The 24,122-nt window shown below is 40.0% G+C and overlaps 1 protein-coding gene across 4 annotated transcripts in view; it reads left to right on the plus strand.

Moving 5' to 3' along the window:
- The window catches only part of MAST4 (microtubule associated serine/threonine kinase family member 4), a 514,314-nt gene that overhangs the window by 149,386 nt on the left and 340,806 nt on the right, over positions 1 to 24,122 (plus strand). For all 4 annotated transcript variants that reach the window (XM_064481100.1, XM_064481104.1, XM_064481102.1 and 1 more), the window contains exon 3: positions 21,313 to 21,437. In XM_064481100.1, the coding sequence (XP_064337170.1) occupies positions 21,313 to 21,437 (125 nt within the window). The remainder of the gene's footprint in view (positions 1 to 21,312; positions 21,438 to 24,122) is intronic.

A 24,122-nucleotide genomic window follows, 5' to 3' on the forward strand; every position in this document is an offset into this window, starting at 1 on the left:
AATCCTAGGTGGGAAAATTTTTGCTCAGTTAATATCTGGGGCTGACTCATCTGTAGGGATCCTGTTTCATTAATTAGAAAAGTAAAGTAAAACTAGGCAGTTAATACATATTAAAAACATTAGTAAGGGGAAGGGTATGGCTCGGTGGTGAAGTGCGTGCCTGGCATGTACGAGGTCCTGTGTTCAATCTCCAGTACCTCTGTTAAAAATAAATAAATAAATACATAGAATTACCCCAAAAGAACTTTAAAGTTTATGCATTTGTTAACTTAACCATTCTTTTCCTCAGATTTCATCCCAAAGAAATAGTTGAATATATGCAGAGAATTAACTCCAGGAAAGTTTAGAGCAGCACCATTTATAATAATTAAAATTGCATATTATCTAAAATCTAGATATCTGGCAAAAGAATATTGATTAAACATATTACGATATACACATAAAATGGAAAACTATTATAAACATTAAATATCATGATGTAAAAATACATTTAAACATTGAAAATGGCTCACAATATATTTTTAGTGTGAAATCTCATTGTTGAATGGACTCATAGTACCTCTTCATAGGACTTACCATAATTGTAATTAATTATATATTTAACAAAGGGGAGGAATACAGTTCCTGTCGGCTAAGGAGTTTTCTCCAACTGGGATGATGTTTGACTTGGTTCCCTTTATAAGTGGGCATGTGAAGAAGGATGCTGTATGGCCCTTTTATACACTCCAATTCAATATATGAGTTATTTTTTGCCTCTGAGGTTTTTTGTGGCATCAGGTGGTATACCAGTTGACAACAATAATGCTCTATAACCACAAAAATGTCAGACAGCAGTACATATTCCTTTTCTTTCTCGCTTGGCTGCAGGTCAGCCAGGTTTTGGATGATTTAGCCTGGGCTCTGTTGCGATTAGTTCTAGGTCTGCTCCACATGTCTCTCGTCTTCCTTGGACCAGCAGCTACCCCAGGCATTATGTCCTCCTGGTAAAAGACAGGAGCAAGTATGTGCACATCCACATGCATGGGCAGGTTTCAAGCTTCTGCTGGCATCATGTCTGCTAACTTCCTATTGGCCAGAGAAAGTCACATGGTCAAGCCCAGCGTCAAGGGGCAGAAGCATGCTCCACCCACCAGGACACCTTGGCAAAATGCAGGTGTATAATGCTCCTGGGAGGGAAGTGAGGAATTAGCACCAATAATTTCATCTAAGGTGGTCAGTCTTTCTCCTCTTTAAATGCAGTCTCTTACAATGAAAATATTTATGTTTACCTGTTTTTCAATTATGAAAGTAATGTGTGTTTAATGTGACAATTTAGTAAATACAGAGCACCATAAAGGAGAAACTGTAAGCCTATAATTCTACCATGCATAGTCACCCTTGATTGGACTTTTGGTATTTTCTTCCCTAACTAAAGTTTTGAATCACTAAGATTATTAGATCAGAGGGGAAAAACAACCAGAACCTTTTATGCAGGTCTGGCATTGAAACAACGACCTCGAGTTTACCATGCCTATCACTGCCTGGATTTTTTTTCTTTTTTTTTTTTTTTTTCTTTTTTTGAGACTGATGATGTTTTATGTCTTCATGGCTCGCAGCTTGCTAAATAGGCAACCAGAAGCAACACGTAAACATTGACTGAGTTTTGGGGCCCCCTGATGAGGAAGAGATGCATTATTGGAATCATTATACAGACCCTTAAGTCTGGGCATGACTGTGTGGTAATGTGCTGACAGTTCACAGCAAGGAAGCTGCAGAATGAAGGGCAGAACCTCAGGATCTTGACTCCTGGCTTCTTGATATGCAAATGATTGCCTTGAATCCTAGTCCTGCCTTCCACAGCTGTGATGTCTGCGTGTTACAGCCCTAACAGCCAGGAAACAAAGGAAGGCTTCTTTCCATATGAAGAGGATTGTTTTCACAACATATTTGGGTTGTTGGGAATGTAAAACTAAGAGGAACCTTCGTATGTATATCACTTGCACATCATAATCAGAAGTCGGCTTTGTAGACAGTATAAATTAGAACTTCTGAAACTGTTAGAATGATGGTATTCTATCTGGGGGAAAAAATGAGAGATTTTTTTCCTTCTTGGATTATGGAAATCAGTTTTGTATAACATCTGAAAATACAAATAAAAAGGCATTTCAGAATGATTTTACTTAAAGAGGGAAAGGCAAAACAAACTATGCAGTTCCAGAAAATATTCTTTCCTTTAAAATTAAGTTGAAGGGTATCAAGTTTGAGAGCTGTGTAGAGTTTAATGAGTTTCTCATCCTAAAGTTCTCTTTAGCTTAGTGGGCACATTGGACAGAATTTAGATTAAAGCAAATTTACAGAAAATATAAATATTTTATAGGTAGCCTTGGCATTTAGTAAATATTTCACCTAAATACTCTTCTATATGCTCTAGGTTTCTTTGTGTTTGTAATATCATCAAAGGAATGCCTAGGTAAAAATGGTGTGTATTAGAGTAACACCACATGCTATAACAAGCAAACCAAAAAATATCTGTGGCTGAACACAATAGCCATATATTTCTAGCTAATGTAAGTGTTTGGGTTAGCAGAGAGCTCCTTCCCTCCTGGTGAGTTAGGGACCCACATTTCTTCCACCTTCTGCTTTGATTCTTTCTCTGTGGCCTCAAGATACTCTGCCTCCAGCTGCTGGAAGTGGAAAGAAAGAGAAGAACCTTTCTGACTTCCTAAAAGTCCCATACTGGAAGAGACACACTTCGTTTCTATTCCCATTCTTTTGGCAAGATACCACCACATGGTCACAGCTGAATTCAAGGCTGGTGCTGGCGCTGGGGGAGCCCTCGGTCCCTGCTGGGCTCTTGACTCTGAGTCCAACTACATAAAAGGCAGGGAAAACATGGCACTTATGAAGTCAGGGGAGACTGAGAAATAAGTTTTAATAAAGAAATAGGATATGATTAATTCGGTTTTCAGTATGTTAGGTCTGAAATGCCTTTGAGACGGTAAGTAGGAACATTGAGAAGGACTGTGCATTGACAGAAGCAGAGCATCGTAGTTTTGAGAAGGAAAGGATTAGCCTCTGAGAGAATAAGATAAGGACAAGAAATTGTATTTGAGTTCAACAGTGTAGTCTCTGGAAACCTCACAGAGGGTGGTGAAATGTAGACAAGCTGGAGTGCACGGGGTTAGGAGCAACCTGGGTGAATCTCTAGAAAATTCCGAGTGAAGAAAAACCAAGTGGTTACCTGCTGTGTCATTTCCTTTCTGTGTAACATTCTTGAAATGACACAATTATGGAAGTAGGGAACTGATTAGTGGTTGTTAGGGCTTAAAGAGGTTGGAGATGGGAGGGAAGTAGGTGTGGCTCTACTTGGGCAACATGAGGGATTCATGTTGGATTCATGAAGGATACATGATTGTATCCATGTCATTATCCTGGTTGTGACTACATCATAGTTTTGTAGGATGTTACCATTGCAGGACCCTGGATAAAGGCCACGTGGGGTCTCTCTGTAGTATTTCTCACAGCTGCATGTGAACCTACAGTTACTTCAAAATAAAAAGTTTAATTTTAAGATGTTGCCTTTCAGGTCATGTATTTTAATACATTTTCTTTTAATAAAAAGCAGGTAGTTTAATAGATTTAGAGGCTTCACTTTTCTCAATGCATTATGAAATATCCGGGAGGGGGTCGGGAGGGTTATTATGGGAGTTGAATAGGGAAGGAAGTCTGAAATGATCTCAGAGACCAGGAAGAGGAGCTATAAATGTAGTAGGATTTCTTGGAAGCATTGGGAGCCCATTTAAGGTCTGAGATCATGAACTGAAAGTCAGTGTACATGTCTGAGGGAAAGGTTAAGGCACCAGGGAAATGTGTGTACTGGGAACAGTAGCTCCACAGAACGTAGCAGAGGGGCCTGGTCCAGGGTCACTCAAGATAGCCGTGGGGAGGGTGGAGCTGAGTTGTCCAAGGGTAAGGGGAGTTTTGGTGCACAAAGTGGGATTCTTCAGAGATAGAGCCAGAGCCCGTGGGAGCTTGGAAGTGGGGCCTGGGTGTGTGGTGGGGTTGTGGACTGAGCAGTGGACTTAACCAACCCATGAAGGATGACTGAAATGTTAATATTTTGAAATCTGGCAAGTTTTGAAACTTTTAAAGGGCGAAGGTCTTTACAGTTGTTAGGAATGGTGCACTTGTGATGCTCTCATTTTGGGTTCTTGGCTCCTGGCCAACAGGAAAAAAACCCCAGATAATTCGCACTTAAGGTTTTTACTGACTTAAAAACATCCTGCTTCTATTTGTTTTACTATTATTGCTCAGTGCTGATAAATTCTCTATGCTGGAAGCAAATGACCGAGGGCAGGAATTCTTGGGTTAGTGTTCCATTTTAGAGCTTGTAAAACTGAAGTTGATCACCAATGGTTTAATGAAGCTGGAGGGTGTCTCCACCTATTTTTCTGAGTCGCCAATAATCAAGAGGCAAGTCCACGAGCATCTTTTCTCTGGTGCGAGGGCATGGTTTTAAGTAGCCTTTAAAACCATTTGCCCTCTTCACTGCTCCTGTGTCAGTTTATGTCTGGATATTTTGTTTGCTGCCGAGGGGTTCTAATTAGAAGATGGCAGTGTCGGCGTGTTTTATGTTTGCTGTATCTCCTTGTCAGAGTAGGAAGACCTTGTGAGACTGCCATCATGGAGCACGTGCTGTTCGCTGGTTCCTTTGACAGATGCTGCCTCCCAGTGGCTCCCTGTCAGGGAGCCTTCTGCTGGAGCTCAGCCCCTCTGCAGGTGGTCTACCCAGGAGTCATTGCTCCATCAAACAGGATGATCCTCACATGGTAGTTCCCAGGCTCCAGGTCACATGCTGCTTGGAAATTGCCACCTTGTTCAGAGCCAGGCTGCAGAGTCCTACAAGAAGCTGTGTTCTCTTCTTCAGACATTTTACACCAACAAAACCATCTAAGAGGTGATGGAAGACATGATAGGAGAATTAAGGAAAGAGTCTGAATAAGCAAGGACTGGGAGAATCAGATGTTGCTCTTACACCAAGAGCCAGGTGAGAGACTGGGCTGTTGGCTTTGATGTGTGCATGAGCTCCAGAGTGGGCTGGGGGCCTGTTAGGTTAGGAAATCTGGTTCTTCAGAAATCTGTTTTACAATTCTGTACCAGATCGAGTTTGAAGGACTTAAAAATTAGCCCTGAGCATTAATTAAGAAGATGTTATTGCTAGAAGACCCAATTTCTCTTAAGTTTCTTGATGTGCCTTCTACAAAGCAAAAGGTAACTTGGGCCTTAAATCACTGTGATATAGAATCCTGAGACTGCTGGGGTAGGAAGCTGAGTTGCTTCCTGAGATACAGCTATACCATTATCGCCTGCAAAATAAGGTGGCCATCTTGGTCTTGGGCTGGGTGTGCTGGATGTGATCAAACCCAGTGACTGAAATTCTTCAAAGTACACCAAAGAAGAGAGGGTCTAGTGGCCATTTAAAGTTTTTACTGGGGTTATTTTAAAGATTGTAGATATCTAAATACGTTTTATATACGGAAGTTCTTCATACCAATTAGGCTAATGAAGAAACTTAACAGAATCAAACCAAAGATATGTGAATTTTAGGATCCCCATAGCACTTTTTCTCCCTCTCCCTATCTCTTCCCCAATTCTCTCTCCACCCCTTATTTCTTGTGTTTACTGTGATTCATGAATAATGGACTTTGGTTATTTCTGAGAGAAAAATGAACTTATTGAATCCATACATCAAAAATTTAAGTTGTTGATTCTTAAAATTCCCTTTAGAATAGAAAATTGATTTCAGGGTTTTTTTTTTTTAAAGCATTTCTTTTTATTTTCTTTTCCCCTTGGCTGTATTTTTAGTACTTCCCTGAAAGTCTGTTTCTTTCTGGTAGCATGGGCTAAGGCCTGGACACGACTGGGCGTGGTTTTCCTTTGTGCGTTGTGTACTTGGAGGTTCTGAAAAGTGCTGACTCCAAGCTTATGCTTGTGATTCGCAGTTTCTTAGATGTATCATCTGTAAGAGATGAAGCAGTTTTAGATCCCTGTGATTCTTCAGTGTGTTTGATAAGCCACAAAAGTTGAATTGACTCTATTATAGTTAAGAATATGAAACATGAATTTAAGTAATAGAAAATTAGTACTGACTGTTAAATCCCACATACAGCACCCACGGTTATTGGGGAGGGGGAGGTTAGGTTGGGGAAGGCAAGGAAGCTGGTGAGTGCTCATTTCACGTCACACTGGAACCCATGTATGAAGTTGAATGTAGGTAGGCAGCTGGCTCTTCTGGTAACACTTGCTTATACACGGTCAAACTGCAGGGCAATTGCATAGTGGTGCATGTGAGGTGCTAACTGCTCATGTGCTGGGATCAGTCATTTGGACCACACATAAATCCTCTGGACAACACAGGCATGGTAGTGGAGTGTAATGCAGTAGTGACTCGGGGAGACGTGGAACAGGAGAATGGAATACCTGAGTTACGCTGAATGGGTTTTTAAAGATGGAAAGCAAGTGACTTGTCTGGGTGGGGAAAGCATCTTGACATCTCCTGTACTGATTTTTCAAGGTGTAATGAGAAGGACCTGAAATGGGGATTTGAGGTGCAGTCCCAAGTCAACTGCTAAGTAGTTACGCCTTTGTTTCTGGTTCTCAATTTCCTCATTTGTAAAATAAGTATATTGGATCAGACACTCTCAAGGTCCCTTCAAGCTTGAGTAGTAAATACTTTGAGCTACCAAGACGAGCGATAGAAGTCTTTGCAAAGACTAGTTTTCCTTCGTTTCCTCTCATTTTCTCCCTTGACACATAGATGCTGTCTACCACTGAGTGAGGAAGCCCCTTCCTTCCCTGGAGGAACCTGACAGTGATGTCCTGTCTTCTGAAACTGAGCACACCAGGCCATCCATCTCTTACTTAAAACTCATTTTCAGTGGCTAATCAAAGATCAGGAATGTAGAGGGTTTTTTAAACTTCCTGGATGGAAACTGAAAATGAAGCTGACTCTTTGTCAACTCCACAGTAAGACGAGTAGGTGAAGAAATGCAAATGCCACCTATGGGGAAGTTTAAAGATGGGCAAAAATTAGTGTTTCTGATCTATGGACAACTCTGGTGGTGGTAGCCTGCGTTTGTCACTGTCACGTTCCATTGTCATTCAAGTACTTAATCAGTGCCTATTGTCAGGGCTAGATTTATTTTCTTGTGTCTGCCTTGCCGGATCATTTCTCTCTTCTCTGACTGTCTTAGGTCTCTGCATCCCACTAGGGCCTGGAGGGAGAGGTGAGGGTAGGCCTCCTCCTTGGTTTTAACTCAGAGCTGACTTGATCACTGGGGGGTAAAACTTAGGAAAAAAGAGAATAATACCATTTAAATGTCTGTTTCCCTTTTTCTGAGTAAGAACACAGGTTGAGTCATGACCACTGTAAATTATTGACATTGCACCAAATTAGGCCTCAAGAATTTTGCATAAGGTAACTTCACTCCCAGCTTCCAAGTCCCTGTAAAGGAGAGGCGTGTATGTATGTTAAGTACACATGTGGACTTTCATGTGTATACATGCACACACAGCATTGATTTTTATTTCCCTTGGTTTTTATTTTGTGCTCCATAATGTAGGATGCGCCTGCATCTTTGCCCTACATTACTGTAGATGCCAGTGACAATTATGTGTGTCACTGCCCTTTTGTTAAAACCCCTGAAACAAATTTCTCTGAGCTCCAAACGAAGGAAAAGACATTAGCTTGGTCCGATAAATTTCAATTCTTTCTTTTGTTGAGTAATGAGAGCTATCTTTCTATCTTTGCTTTGTTTGCTAGGAATCTCAGTGCAAAGCATTTTTTTGTTTTGTTTTGTTTTTACTCCATCTAGCTAGTGTTTGGCTGCCCTGGTGTATATAAATAATAGAAAAATAATGGAAGATGATGTGTGCACAAACCCAGAGCAATAAGATCCCCATTCTTAGGTGTGTAAAACAGGGAAATGAAGCTTGTGATCCTTTACCGCATTCACATTCCGTCTCGAACCCCATCACATCACTTGTGCTGATTCTTCCACAGCCATACTTGATTCTTTCCTCCCTGCCACCACCGTACTTGTCTCTCCTCTTCCAGGATGGGTCACTTTTAACTCTATTATTTGTGGACCTATCATCCCTTTTACTGCTTTATAAATTCCTCAAGGACCTCTTCCTTGTATCCTCAAAGCAAAACCTCCTGCATTGGCCCTCCTAAGTGCTCAGTACATGGAGTCTCCATATGAAATGCATGACCCTCCATTAAAGTTTAATTTCAGAGAGACAAGTAATAATATTTGGCATACATATGTCCATTGTGATATTTGGGGTATACATATTCATATTTACTTGAATTCCAGTTTGTTTAGGCATCTTGTATTTTAATTTGTGAAATCTGGCAAGTCTATCGGTAGCTGCAGGAAGGGTTGTATACCGAGGCCTTCACAGACATGTTTCTCATAGGTACATGCATGGTGTGAGGGGCAAGGGCCTAGAGATCTTACACCTAGGCATTAGTACACTATTCTTTTCTTATGAACCCTTCCACCTTTAACTTTACCTGCAGTCTTCTTGGAGACAGGACCAACTTTCTGGACAACCATAAGCAGATCTGATATATGATATATTCTTTAATGTGTGAAAGTCTGCGTGTATGTGCCCCACTGCCACTCTTTTGACAGTCACAGTGCTCTCTGTGGATTCAAATAATAGGAGGTTAAATGCATTTAATGGAATGGCTGGAAGATGATCAGGCTCTTGATCTTGAGAGATGACTATTTGGAGGATGACTGGAACAGCCAGATCCCCTACCTGAGCACCAGAGCACTGATTGTCCCATAAGCATGGCTGAATTCCCTAAAGAGGAGTGGGAAGTAGCCTAGTGATGCTGTTACTTTAAGACATGTGGCACTGACCTTGGAGTTCAAGGCTACTTAATGACATCTGAGCTTTCAGAAGAAGTCAGGGGCTATATTTTAGACCAGACATGGAAAGGTTGAATTCCAGCCCTACACTGGTCATTAATTTCCGAGCAGTGCTTGAGGCAATCATGATGCTAATCTTGGCTTAAATTTTCCTCATGGTAAAAACAAGGGCAGTGTTAAATTTTGCAGTGCACTTAGGATTCGTTAGAATTTAATTCAGGGCACAGGGTTGCAGTTTGGATAACAGTGGTTCCTAGATCCTATTGCTTTTAAACCAGCTAGAGTGGACGTTAACTTTCCTAGTAAGGGAAGAAGGCAGCAGGTTTTATGGTCCCTGATGGAGAACCTCCACCCCAGAAAGAAGACACTGACAAAACGGCATTTGGAGGCGCTGAAGATTTATGTGATGTTTTTGAAAAAAAATTTTATAATCGTGTTCTAGATTTTCGGCTTATTCATTAATCAGTATCAACAAACATTTAGTACAGAAATGTGAGATTCTTCCGGGACCATACGTAGCCATTGAGGAGGAAAAATTTTAAATCTGTTTGGAATACAAACACCAGCATGGAACTAGAAACTGTTCTAAAGCAATGTATGTGGAACTATACTGCTATCAGAATTAGATTGTATATAGAGGTTTCTTTGTAAAAATAGAGAACCTGTTAGGAAAATGGTACTTGTCTGGAAATTTCTGCTTAGATTGTCATATGGAGTTTATTTTATGCCCTTGTGGCTGCCTTTGTTCTTTTTGTTTCTCTTGTAAAATTCCTGGTCCCGATTCCTCCTTGGCCTCTGCGGTAACTGTTTAGATGTAGGGCAGTTGTCAGAAATGCTTAGCATCTCAGGGCTGCCAGTGACATTTGGGTATGTCAATCAAAACATCTTAGTGTGCGAAAGAATAGTCTTGAGTAGGATTCATAATTTCTCTAAAAAGTAACGTCCTAAGTACAAATTGTCCTCACATGTATTGAGGTTAATCAGTTTGGCTTGAAAATACAAAGTGTTTTGTGGAGGTGTTGGACTCTTTTGGAGACAGCTTTCAGAAGAGAAAATCAAAGCCAGTAAAAGTGACACGATGTTCTCTGCGTCAAATTTAAGGCTGCTGAGTCCTTTTCATCACTGTTATTGTTACAAAACAAACAACTGAACCACATTTGAATATTCTAGGCAATGGGGAACTAAATAATAAAGGAACAATTTGAACCTTGGGAGAAATATAAATGAGAGAGAAGAGAGTGAGTAAATATACACAGACTTAAGGGTGTGACCCTGTAAAGGTTTAGTCGGTTCTGTGTGCGGGGTGTGACGTGGGGCCACAAAGACAGATGAGATACGGTCCCAGGTGACGCAGTTTACATGTAGAAGAGCATATTGGGTACAGAGATAAATGGCGCTCTACACACATGCAGCTCCGTAGAAGCAGGTGGTTGATGGGGGAAAGTAAGGCTAGTACCACCCCTGGTTGTGGATTCAATGCCAGTGACGCCAAGACGGGTAAAGCAGCCTGGAGGAGACCTGAGCTACTACTGAACACAAACTGTGTTCCGTGTTGTGGTGGGCAGTTGGCATGTGTTACCTACTATCATTCCTAGAGATCTAGACATGAAAACCCAGAGAAGCAAAGTAATTTATCCAGGGTTCCCCAGCTAATAAGTGGTGAGAGCAGGGTGCAATCCCCTATCTGACTGGCTTCCCACTCTGTGCTGCTGAGTCCACTTAGTGAATGGAATGAGAACCACTTACCCCAAAGGACCCCAAACTGGAGAGCATCTGATCCAGTCCAAGGATGATACCAAGGAGGAGTGCCCTTGCCAGGAAGAGTTGTTCAGCAGCGGACAGTAGACGGGATAATTAGTCATTGCTTTTGCAGATCTTCTGTTTGCCAGATGGTATGACAGGCTCTCTGTTGATATTCTAAAGTAGTCCTCACAGTCACCCCAGGATGTTGGTCAGTCCTCTCGTTTTACAGAACATTTATGGGAAACTGAGGTTTAAGATGTTAACAAGGTCACACAACTGCTACATGGTAATAGTCAGGCTTTGATTTGTGGATTTGAACGTAGTGACAGGGACCAAATGGTAATAGACTTGAATTCAACAGTTTCATTTCATGACTTCAAAATTGGACAGTTGCCCCTAGAACAATGTGGAGGTTTGGGATACCCACCCTCCAGTCCCAAATCCATGTATAACTTATAGCGAGCCCTCCCTGTGCACAGTGCCTTTGCATTTGTGTTTCCTTTGTATCCGTGGTTCCACCCTGCAGATTGAATCATTTGTGTATGGTGTAGTACTGCAGTATTTACTACTGAAAAAAATCCGTGAGTAAGTGGACCTGTGCAGTTCAAATCTATGTTGTTCAAGGGTCACCTGTCTTTCCAGGATCCAGAGATGGCAGCAAACGTGTTTGGATGGAATGCAGTTTTGGAAAGGATTGGCATAAGTGGCTTGAGCAGTCAGAGTATGACGAGGGAGGAGGAGATGGCTCTTACTCCTTTATCATTTTGAAGAGGGCAAGATACTGGTCCTCGGGGAGGTTATAGAAAGGCGTAGAGAATGCAGATGGGGGTGAGGAAGGAGAAAGGAAGAGAGGATGAGGAGCTGACAAGTAGTTTAACAGCTGCTCCACACATTTACAAAATGACTCTGAGAAAAAATGGTTCTATTTATTTGCTGTTTCCTTCCATATATCTTCCCAACAGCATTCATCAATATCTGTCATTTCCCAGGGGGGTTAGACATGTCTGGCAATTCATTCTGCTGAATTATATTTCAATACGAGGATGGAGGGAGGCCAGATTGCAGATATTAACTCTGACCTATGCCCAGCATCGCTTAGACAGCATCCCCACCCAGCTCCTGGGTGCCCTCAGGACATTTCCCGCAGTGCTGCTTAGCGTCAGATTCTTGTTATCATATGCTCATTAGAGTAGCTCTATTTCATACTTCTTTAAAAATCAATGTTAAGTTGTCACATTAGCCTTTGGTCTGTACAGAGAGCTTAGAGCCAAACCATTATGTATCTTTGGATAAAAATTTTAAATCCAGACAGTCACCAACTGAACGGAGACTCCCTTGGTGGTCTAGCTGCATCCGGGAGTTGCTGGCCAGGGCTGAGTCTCATTGCACAATGGGAGAATTTTCTGGGGGTTGGCACGCCGAAAGGCAGCAGTGTGAATACTTAAAATAACAGAAACATTGAAGCTTACTAAGCTCTGTATCATGTATCAACTCAGATGATCCTCATACCTCCCTTTATTAGAATTTGGTAATCTTGCTAGATAAGAAGAATATTTCTTCTTTAAGAACAAGTTAAGGGAAAAGAGAGGAAAGGCCACATAGATTTCTCTGGGAGTGTAGAGTTGAACTGTCTCCATTTAAACACAGACTGTGTGTTGGCGTTTCTGTCCTTCTGTCATACAGTGGCAAGAGTAACAGGGTGGCTGTCTGTGACAGAGGGTGAAAAGGCCGCTGTACCTTTGAGTCATCTGGTCGCATTGTCCACTCTGAAAGTTACTTTTGATGTAAAGCTGCAGCTGACAGTGGCAGCCGCAGCTTGAGATGCTCTGCATAACCTGAGGTTTGTTCACGGGCTTTGATTCCTGTGTTGTAGGCAGGCGTGTGTCATCTTCCCATAGTCCCTGGCTCATAGTATGAAATGGGCTCGCAAGACTCCTTGAACTGCTTCTCATGGACCCAGTCAGTCTAGGCTTGCCCTAAACTCTTACCATCTGCTATCTGCTGGCTACAAGCTTCCCTTTAAAGCATCCCCCTAACTTTGTCACTAGGTCCTTGTGGTTGCTAGTGTTGTGGTTGGTAGTATTGTCTCGCCATTCTGTGTTAAATACAGAATGCTGATGATAATAGTCTAAGAAGTGAATTTGGGCCTCTCTGGTGGATTTGAGGCTAGTAGCAAAACATAAATTTGGAGACTGCTGCATTGGGCGATTACTCTGATTCAGACCTTGATATCCCACTGGCGTCACCATGCTCGTAGTGACAGCCCATCTCCTCAAAGACACGCATCCTCTCTCCATTCAGCTCTCAGTTTCCTGTCAATGGGGGGAGATCCCTAGCTAGTAGACAGTGATGTCTTCAAGGACTTGGGGTCAAGCCTATGCATTGGACTTTACTTGTGTGAGTCAACATGCACCACTTTTTTTTTTCCCATTTTTTTAAGGCTAGAATAGCAGCTCAATACTGGAGTCAGTGAACTTCAGTAGTCCCTGGTCACAAGTCTGTTGGTTTCTCAAATTATATTTATTTATGCCATTAAGAAGAATGATTTAGCTGTACTGTCAATCCTGTCTAAGTATAGTTATTCTTTGGCAGTGGGGACAGGAAATTGGAAATCAGCCACCCGTGTGAGAGAGAAGGTGAAAGGAACATGTCTCTGCGTCATAGCAGCACAGCTGAGATGAGCAAAGGGAGGTGCTCGCAGCCCGTGAGCATGGCAGTCCCTGTGATGTGGCACCTGTTGTTGAGGGCTGAGCGGTGGGGTGTGCGAGAGAAAAAGCTCAATGATGGAGTACAGGTTAGGGTGATGGCTGCTGACTCATGGATTCTGCCCAGATCCAGCCAGTGACTTAGCACGGTCTTCAGGCTTTCTCCATTCCAAAAGTTTGAGGGTTCTTGAAAAACTCAGTTCCTCTGACTCACAAATGACTCAGGGCTGAAGTATAATTTAAGCGTAACTTGTGAAAGTAGGTGCTGTTGTAGTTCACTGTGGATACCTTCTTTTGGACAATAAAAGGAACTCCCTCATTTTTTCCTGTGGAAGGTGCAGTGGTTTTGGCTAAGCAAGGGAGGGTAATTGTGTGTGTGTGTGTGTGTGTACCTGTGTATGTGTTAAAATATCCATAACAAAATTTTCTGTTTTAATCATTTTTAATTATACAATTCAGTGGCATTTAGCACTTTCATATTGTTGTGCGACAATCCCCATTATCCACCTCAAGAACTTTTTCACCACCTCAAACTGAAACTCTAACCATTAAACAATAATGCCTCATTCCCCCACTTCCCCCCAGCCCCCCAGTAACCACTGTTACACTTGCTGTCTCAATGAACCTGACTATTCCAGGAACCTCATATAAGTGGAGTCATATAAATGTGTCCGTTTGTGTCTGGCTTATTTCATTTAGCCTGTCTTCAGGGTTCATCCATGTGTAGCACGTGTTCACACATGTGTAGCATGTGTCAGTTTCCTTCCTTTGAAAGGCTGAGTCCTACACCATTGTTTGTATACACCACATTTTGTTTATCCATTCATCCATCAATGGACATTAGTGTTGTTTTCACCTTTAGGCTATTGTTTTATATATATATATATATATATATATATATATATATATCAATTGAAGTATAGTCAGTCTACAATGTTGTGTCAATTTCTGGTGTACAGCACAATATTTCAGTTATACATGAACATATATATATTCATTTTCATATTCTTTTTAACCATAAGTTACTATAAGATATTGACTATAGTTCCCTGTGCTATACAGTATAAACTTGTTGTTTATCTATTTTATATATACTAGTTAGTATCTGCAAATCTCAAACTCCCAATTTATCCCTTCCCACCGCTTCCCTCCCTGGTAACCATAAGTTTGTTTTCCATAATGCTGCTATGAACATGGGTACAAATACCTGTTTTGAGTCCCTGCTTTCAGTTCTCTTGTGTAGACACCCAAACGTGGAATTAAGTGAGGGAGGTTTTAGTAGGCAGTGGGGAGGGAAAAGTGGTGGGAATGGCCCTCTTCCCACTTTAGTGGTAGATGGGAGCTTTCCGGGGGCTACTCTGAGAGCTTCAGTAGATGCTCAGGACAGCGGCAGCCTGGAGGCCCAAAGGGAAAGCTATCGGATGAGTGATGTGAGCGTGTAGCCCCATCTGCCCGCTCATAGCATCAGCACAGTGCCAGCTCCCCATTGTCCTTTTTGTCCCCAGCCCCTTGCCTCTGCCCCATTCTCCTACCCTCCCTTCTGTGGCTCCCCTGCCTCACCACAACCCTTAGGAGCAACACGCGGGCCACCTTCTGCTAGGTGGGTACCTTAAAGGAATAAACAAACTTTTCCAGAGTTCTCATGTAAACTGAGCACCAGAAGCCACTTCTAAAGACTGCTTGGTCATGTAGTTCCTGGGTCTTATTTTCCCTTTGATGTCCTGTTTGTAATCCAAGAGAAATCACCCAAAATGTGAGACCGTGGACTGACTGCTAAATCTCTGTTGCAGTTCAGGTGTTATGGAACTTTGGCACTGCAAGCTTTTAAATCTAGTCAGGTACTATAACTCTCTGACGACAAAGTAGGTCTCCAGAGGCTATATTTAATTCTTTACATAGCTGTTCTGCTGAAATTATTGCTGACCTGATATTTTCCTGCTTCAGAGGGATACTTCAAGCTTTGGGGTGCTTTGGAAGCAGGTATATTATGTTTGAAGACATGCATTTATGGAAGTCTTCTTGTTTTTTGGAATTCAGGATGGAAATAAAGGAAAATACATTGCAGGAAAGAGACCATATGTAGTCTAGATAGAACCAAGGCATAGCCTGAGTCCAGGTTTAGTAATCTGCTTATTTTTACCTATAACCTTAAAAGGCTGCAGATCTTCCTACTCACTCTGTTAAGTAAAGAATCTATGACCAAAACAGTAATAGTAACCAGTAAAATTTAGATAACCCCTACCTCTGTGGTTGGAGCCTGAGAAGTTCTCCTATCACTCTGGCTAACAGATTTCAGCTGTAAGATGGACCTGTATTTATTACCTCTAAATTCTAGTTATGTCAGTAGACAATACCTAAGAAATGATTTAATAAGCATATTGGAATTTTGGAAATGTGTTTCCAAAGAACACAGAGCGGGTCAGAGTTTCAGGTGTAACAACAAGCTTGATTCAGTATAAAAATCTCACTGCCAGATTGCTAGGCAAGCTCACCTCTCAGACAACAAATTGGGAATGGCATTATCCATTCATTTCCACCCTGTGCAGCTGAATAATGCAGTTGACAGATGCTAATTTTCTTAAACTGTAGGCAGCAAATGATGCATGAATGCAACAGCAACACACTTTTTAGAGGCTCTTGGTAGTCATCAGAAAGCAAATTTGTATAAAGTTTGATGTAATCACGACCAACTATGGCACAGTGTTAGAGCCTTCTAATGGCTGCCTTAAGTCCATCTGTTGTCCTCTTTTCCCTATTAACACTAATGGGGGTCTAGGCAGGAATAAAACATCCATGTGTTGTGCTAACAGACCATCCAATTTATAACATTCGTGTGATTCCTAAGGATAAGACTCATGCAATAATGACATGGAAAAATCTAACTCATGGCAGGATTATAAACATTTCATTATATATGTATATAAATGCTTCCTAATTTAATTATGTTTTCCAGTGGCTTAACAAAATTTTATTTCTTGTCACCTTATAATCCCACATATGTTGGGTAACTGTGTTTCATATTTTTTTAAGTTTCTTTTTTTTTTCTTTTATTGAAGTGTAGTTGGTTTACAATGTTGTATTAATTTCTCGTGTATAGCATAGTGATTGAGTTATACATATACATATATATATTCCTTTTCATTATAGGCTATTACAAGATATCGAATAGAGTTCCCTCTGCTATACAGTTTAAACTTGTTTATCTATTTTATATATAGTAGCATCTACAAATTCCGAACTCCCAATTTATCTTTCTGTCCCTCACCCTTTCCCCCTGGTAACCATAAGTTTGTTTTCTATGCCTGTCAGTCTATTTTGTAAGTAAGTTCATTTATGTCTTTTTTTTAGATTGCACATAAAAGTGATAATTTTTTTCTCTCTCTCTTTTTCCGACTTACTTCACTTAGTATGACAATCTCCATGTCCATCCATGTTGCTACAAATGGCATTTTATTCTTTTTTGTGCCTGAGTAGTATTCGTGTGTGTGTGTGTGTGTGTGTTTATTACACATAAATACATATAAAAAACAACTTTTTATCCAATCATCTATTGATGGACAGATGGGCATTTAGATTGCTTCCATGTCTTGGCTATAAGTGTTGCTGTGAACATTGGGATACATGTATCTTTTCAAATTAGAGTTTCCTCTGGATATATACCCAGGAGTGGAATTGCTGGATCATATGGTAACTCTATTTTTAGTTCTTGTTTTGTTTTGTTTTGTTTTGTTTTTCTTACTGAGTATAGTCTGTTACAATGTGTCAATTTCTGGCATACAGCATAATATCCCAGTCGTGTGTGTGTGTGTGTGTGTGTGTGTGTGTGTGTGTATACACATATATTTGTTTTCATATTCTTTTTCATTAAAAGTTATTACAAGATATTGAATATAGTTCCCTATGCTATACAGAAGAAATCTGGTTTTTATCTATTTTTATATATAGTGGTTAACATGTACAAATCTCAAACTCCCAAATTTACCCCTTCCCACCCCCTTTCCTTTGGTAACCATAAGATTCTTTACTATGTCTTTGAGTCTATTTCTGTTTTGTGGATGTATTCATCAGTGTCCTCTTTTTTCTTTCTTTCTTCTTCTTTTTTTTTTTTTCTTAGATTCCACATATAAGCGTTATCATATGGTATTTTTCTTTCTCTTTCTGGCTTACTTCACTTAGTATGACAATCTCCAGGTCCACCCATGTTGGTGCAAATGGCATTATTTTATTCGTTTTTATGGCTGAGTAGTATTTCATAGTATAAATATACCACAGCTTCTTTATCCATTCATCTATCGATGGACATTTCTGTTGCTTCCATGTCTTGGCTATTATACATAGTGCTGCTATGAACATTGGGGTGCATATATTTTTTCCAGTTAGAGTTCCTTCCAGATACATGCCCAGGAATGGGATTGCTGGATCATATGGGAAGTCTATTTTTAGTCTTTTGAGGACTCTCTGTACTATTTTCCATAGTGGTTGCACCAGACTACATTCCCATCAACAGTGTAGGAGGGTTCCGTTTTCTCCACACCCTCTCCAGCATTTATCCTTTGTGGACTTTTTAATGATAGCCGTTCTGACTGGTGTGAGTTTTGATTTGCAATTCTCTGATAATTCATGATATTGAGCATTTTTTCATGTGCCTATTGACCATTTGTATGTCTTCATTGCAGAATTACTTGTTTGTCTTCTGCCCATTTTTGGATTGGATTTTTTGTTTGTTTGTTATTAAGTTGTATGAGCTGTTTGTATATTCTGAAAATTAAGCCCTTGTCAGTAGCATCATTTGCAAATATTTTCTCCCATTCTGTAGGTCTGTAGGTTGTCCTTTTGTTTTGTTTATAATTTCCTTTGCTGTGCAAAGGTTATAAGTTAAATTAGGGCCCATTGTTTATCTTTGCTTTTATTTCTATTGCCTTGGTAGACTGCCTTATGAGAACATTGCTAAGATTTATGTCAGGGAATGTTTTGCCTATTTTTTTCTAGGAGGTTTCTAGTGTCTTGTCTTATGTTTAAGTCTTTAAGCCATTTTGAGTTTATTTTTGTGTATGGTGTGAGGGAGTGTTCTGACTTCACTGATTTACATGCATCTGTCCAGCTTTTCCAACACCACTTGTTCAAGAGGCTATCTTTTCTCCATTTGTATATTCTTGCCTCCTTTGTTGAAGGTTAATTGACCATAGGTCTGTGGACTTATTTCTGGGCTCTCTATTCTGTTCCATTGAGCCATGTGTCTGTTTTTGTGCCAGTACCATGCTGTTTGGATTACTGTAGCTCTGTAGTATTGTCTGACATCTGAGAGGATTATTCCTCCAGCTTCGTTCTTTTTCTTCAGTATTGCTTAGACAATTCTGGGTCTTTTGTGATTCCATATAAATTTTAGTATTATTTGTTCTAGTTCTGTGAAAAATGTCCTGGGTAATTTGATAGGAATCACATTAAATCTGTAGATTGATTTGGATAGTGTGGCTGTTTTAACAATATTAATTATTTCAATCCAAGAGCATGGGATGTCTTTCCATTTCTTTAAATCATCTTTAATTTCCTTAATCAATGTTTTATAATTTTCTGCATATAAGTCTTTCACCTCCTTGGTCAGGTTTATTCCTAAGTATTCTTGTAATGCGATTTTAAAAGTGATCTTTTTTTTTTTTTTTTGCAATTAAAATATACATTTTTGAAAGCACTTGGATTTAAGCATTAGACTTCTTAACATGGACAACTCATAGGAGCTGCCCCTAGCTCCTGAGCTTGGATAGTGCTTCTAGCTACCCTGTGCACTAATAGTAAAAAATTAATCAGTTGATCCAGAAACAGATGGAAAATTTTACTTGCACCAAATTGAAGATTGTAACCCAGGAATAGACTCTCAGAAAGCTCTGAGAACTATTCCACTAAGTGGTCAAAGAGCAGTAATACAGGTTTTTGAGACAGAAGGCTGTGCATTAAATGATGTAGATAGATTGCACAATCCAAATCTGTTAGTACAAAGTGAGTAGTGGGTCATGAGTCATCAAAGCCCCTTACTAGATTAAGAAGGAATGTTACGTTTAAGGAGTTGTCTTGTTGATTCTACGAGAACGTTGCTCTTTATGCCTGAGCAGGTATTTCTGCCCATGGGGAGGTTTGGTCGATGCATAATGCAGATACACAATGCACAGTAGAGAGGAGTGAGGAGACCAAAGGGTGGAGAAGATTTTTTATGTTTAAATTTTCTTTACCATAAAATATGAATTTTCACACTAGTTAACATATTTCAATAGTTATTTACCAATGGGTGCTTGTAAAGTACATGCCTGAGGAAAGAGAGGAGGCTTTTGTACAAGGAACAGATCTACTGGGGAAAATCCAAGGTACAGATGTTACCTCTGCTGTGAGACCACCACCAACACATGCTGCAATCTCTCACAATTCCAGGAGGTGTGAAGCTGGAGTCCCCCCATGTGCAGCCTTTAGATGAGATTCTTTGGGTTGATTGCCATCTTTTCATTGTCCTTATGTGTTTTTTGTTATTGAGTCTAAACTCGCTCTGCTCACTGCATGACAGGTCAATAAACAGGAAGATGAGGTATTTGGGCAAGGAATAATGACTTTATTTGGAAAGCCAGCAGACCAAGAAGATGGCAGGTTAATATCCTGGAGAACCATCTTCACCATAACTGTATTCAGGCTCCTTTCATACTAAAAAGGGGAGGGAGTGGGGTTGGTTGTTGCCAACTTCTTGGTGTCAGAATCCTTTGTTCTTGCAGCTATCCACCCACGTAAGGTCATGATGTCCCTGTAAACCTCCAACAAGACAAATGTTATTTTCTATTCTGTAACTTTTTATCTTTATATGAATGGAAAAGTGTTAATACCCTTAAAGGTCAGAGCCTTGAGAATAGGCTATCCTATGTATTTCAGGCTATAGGTGACTTTCTTTTACAAAAGGTGCAGAACCAGCATGACTAAGTATAGCAAACAGAGCACAGGGTAAGAATCAAAGGAACAGATCAATATGGAGTCAGATTTGTTCTTCCCTATTACATTTTGGGAAAGAAGAACCCAGTTTTTCTTTCATCATTGAACAAATATTTAGTGAGCACCTACTATGACCATTCATTGTGCTAGTATTGCAGCAAAGGACATAAAACTTAAATGTGGGCTCTGCTTTTACCAAGCTTCATGACTATGTGAATACTCCTGTCCATCTTAACTTTCTAGTCACAAAGCCTTATATTTTGTGTGTTGATAACTAACCTAGCCCATGTACTAAAGAAAAATAATACAGTGTGAGTTGGTTCAGCTGTTTGACTTCTAAAGACATACACATATATATGAGAGTTCAAGGTTGATGTAAACTGCTCCGTGAACCTACACTGACATTAATGTCCTGGTTTATGCAAATGGATACCATATCTGTCTTGTAGACACAATTGGATGAACACCAGTGCTTCAGAGAGAGAAGATGTGACAAAGAGGCAAAGAGGCATAAGCCCCATTTCACCTTGAAACGTTTCCAACTCTTCTTTTTGTTGGTCATGATCTTTGTAGACACTTTTCTAGTTGATTGCTAGATCACTTTCCATATTAGATGGTTTAAAAGTTCATTTGCAAATGCTCATGCTTATTTCTACCATGCTGAGAAAGCTCTGTGTATTTGCATATATTCTCAGCACATTCCCGAGGAATAGGCAGTAGTCAGAAGACCCTCTGTCCTGTGCAGACCAAAAGCTACAGAGGCTAGAGATGAAGAGGTTTGCGTGGGTTTATGTGTAAAGTAGGGGTCAGAACTTGCTACTAAATCTCCCAACTTAATTAAATCAGTTTGCTTCTGGTTACTGTAAGTCAGTGTAATTGTGCTCTGTGGCTGAAGTGGTATGGAAGATGAATGGCCAGAATGTTACAGAAGTACTACCACTGTGCCTGCTACTCACACTGTCGTCTCTTCACCCCAACAGGGAGGTACCTGCTTCCCAACCCTGCGGCGGGGCCAGCCTGGCCTGCCTCTGCGGAGACGTCCAACCTCGTGCGCATGCGCAGCCAGGCCCTGGGCCAGTCGGCACCCTCGCTGACGGCCAACCTGGTGAGTGTGTCCTCGGGCTCAGTCTGTGGTGGGGCGGGTTTGCTCCATCTCGCCACCAACGTTGAGACTGTTCTCAGTTTATTGAGTTGAACTAGGTTTGAACTTAAACTCACATTTAACATTTAACCCAGATTTGGCAGTGTGAAATCTCTTACTTTCAGTGTGCTAATTTTTTCCAAATCCTCCCAACCTGAGTTGGAATATTTCTGTAAACTTGACTCTGTCTCAACTATTTCCTCAAAAAAACCAAAAACTGAAAGTGTCATGAGGTTTTGGGTTCAATCCCCAGTACCAACATTAAATAAATAAATAAACCCAATTACCTTCCTGGGCCAAAACAAAACAAATTTTTTAAAAATGGAAGTGTTTTTAATCTTTTTTTTTTTTTTTTTTTACTCCCTATTTGAAAATAATTTCCCACTTAGAGGAAAATTGCAAGAATAAGACAAATATAGACAATCCCAGTTGATCCTTTGCCTGGGTTCAACTATTAACCATTTGCTTTCTCCCTCTCTCTTTATATATGTATGTTTAGATATGTGTGTCTGCACACACATATAAACATACACACACACACACACACAATTTTTTTTAACTCTTTGAGAGGAGGCTGTATATATCATGGCTTTTTCTTATCACAGTAATCAGTTCATTCAACTTACGCCTTTTAAGCAATTCTGCCATCTGTATTTCAGTTTTATCAATTGGCCCAATAACGTCCTCTCTAGCATTTTCCCTCCTCCAGTATAGAATCCAGTCTACGGTCATGTATTGCATTTAATTGTCCTTTAATCTGGAAACTTTCCACAGCCTTTCTTTGCCTTTTATGACACTGACATTTTTGCAGGCTATGTGACACTCCCTCTCCCCCATTTTTTAATGGAATATTTCTCCTATTACATGTATGTGATGTGTGTCATTCCTCATGGTGAGCTTCAGGTTTTGTATTTCAGACCAGCGTGTGACGTTGGTGATGCTGTGTCCTTCTAGGTCATGCCATCTGCATGCACATGATGTCCATCTGCTCCTCATTGTGATGCTAATTTTTTTCACCCAGTTGAGGTGTTGACTAATTTCTCTACTGTAGTCAGAAATTTCCTCTTGCAGTCAATAAGCATTTGGTGGGAAGATAATTTCAGGCCATGCAAACGTGTTTCTCCTCATCAAAAATTTCCTTTAGATTTCATATTCCTTGGTGATTCTTGCCTGGCCCCTTCTTTTCTATAATCATTAAAAGTGGTCATTATTCCAACGCCAGCACTCTCTACATTTACAGCTTGGCACATAGCATAAATATTTGTTTATATGTTAATAGCATGTATTTCTGCATTTTTTTTTTAAATAATGTGGACTTTTATTTTTAACCATGATTCTTAATAGAATTACGTTTTCTAGTGAACCGTTACGTTTCTGCTTTAACCTTTGGCTCAGCCTAGGTTAGCCAGTCTGTACAAGTTACTTTTGCATTGGTGGTAGGGTTGTGTGGTACAGGAATAGGTTTTCTCAATATCTTTTAATGATGGTGATGCAAATATATAAATCAGTGCATTGTGATGCCTTATAATTTTACACATTGGTAATAAATTATGATGGATATTTGGGAATCATTCAGTAATGTAGAGAGATTTGATTTAGATCTAAGTTCTAGTCCTGCTGTTGTCATTAGGTAGCTGTATAAGCTTGAGCAAGCTGCTTAGTTTCTCAGATTTTATCGCCTCATCTGCAACTGCAGGATGAAAAGGCATATAAACAGTCTCTGGAATTCAACCCTGGAATTCGCTATTGCTAGTTTCAAAATAATAAAGATTCTGAATATACTGAATGATTATCCCTAAAAAAGTTTCTTTCAGGATATTTTATGACTTCAAAATTGACTATGAATCTTTAAACCAAAATTCATTTTTTTCTTCTCATGAAAATTTTGGGATTTATTTTTTAAAGTAGAGTTAAAGTAATGGTAGTTAGCATTTTCCTCCATCCCATCCACAAGTTCGAAGTTACTTTTTCTTCTTGGAGAATTTTATTAAAAGCTTATTTTACAGTAAGCATTTACTCCTTAAGGAAAGAGGAAAATTCCTCACAATACGTGATTTCTTATTTTTTAAATAGAAGTGATTTTGGGCCATTGCAATATTATTCTGAACACATAAATAGTAATCCTGTATGTTTACTGCCAAGTAAATTCTAATTAAAACAACATTGTTACAAAGTAATATATCTAGTCCTGGTTGTCACACACAAAACAGATTCATTGATAAAACACATTAGGTGACCTAAGATATTTGGGAATAAGATACAAAAACAAGGAGAACTATTAATAGAAAACATGAGAGGACCCCCGCTAAAGTCTGTCCACTGACATTCTTATCAAAGAGCCACTTAACTTACCATTTTATTTATTCTGCGAGTTTTTATAGTGTTACCACAAAAAGCCAACTTAAAATAGTACCTGGCACATGACGGGTCTCAAATGTTAGCAGTGTTAATACTTGTGTTACGATCACATTATGGGTAAGCTTGGGCACAGAAGCCAGACTGTGATTAACCATTTACAACTGGACAGTGAAGGTTTAAAATGTAACCCTCATGTCTTTTCTTCAGAGGATTCAGTACTTCTAATTGCAGTCTAAAGAAAACTATTTGCAGGCTGTTTGACCAAGTCTTCTGTCCCCCACCTTCTGTTGT

The sequence above is a fragment of the Camelus dromedarius genome, chromosome 3, assembly GCF_036321535.1.
Source record: "Camelus dromedarius isolate mCamDro1 chromosome 3, mCamDro1.pat, whole genome shotgun sequence".
Taxonomy (NCBI): Eukaryota; Metazoa; Chordata; class Mammalia; order Artiodactyla; family Camelidae; genus Camelus; species Camelus dromedarius.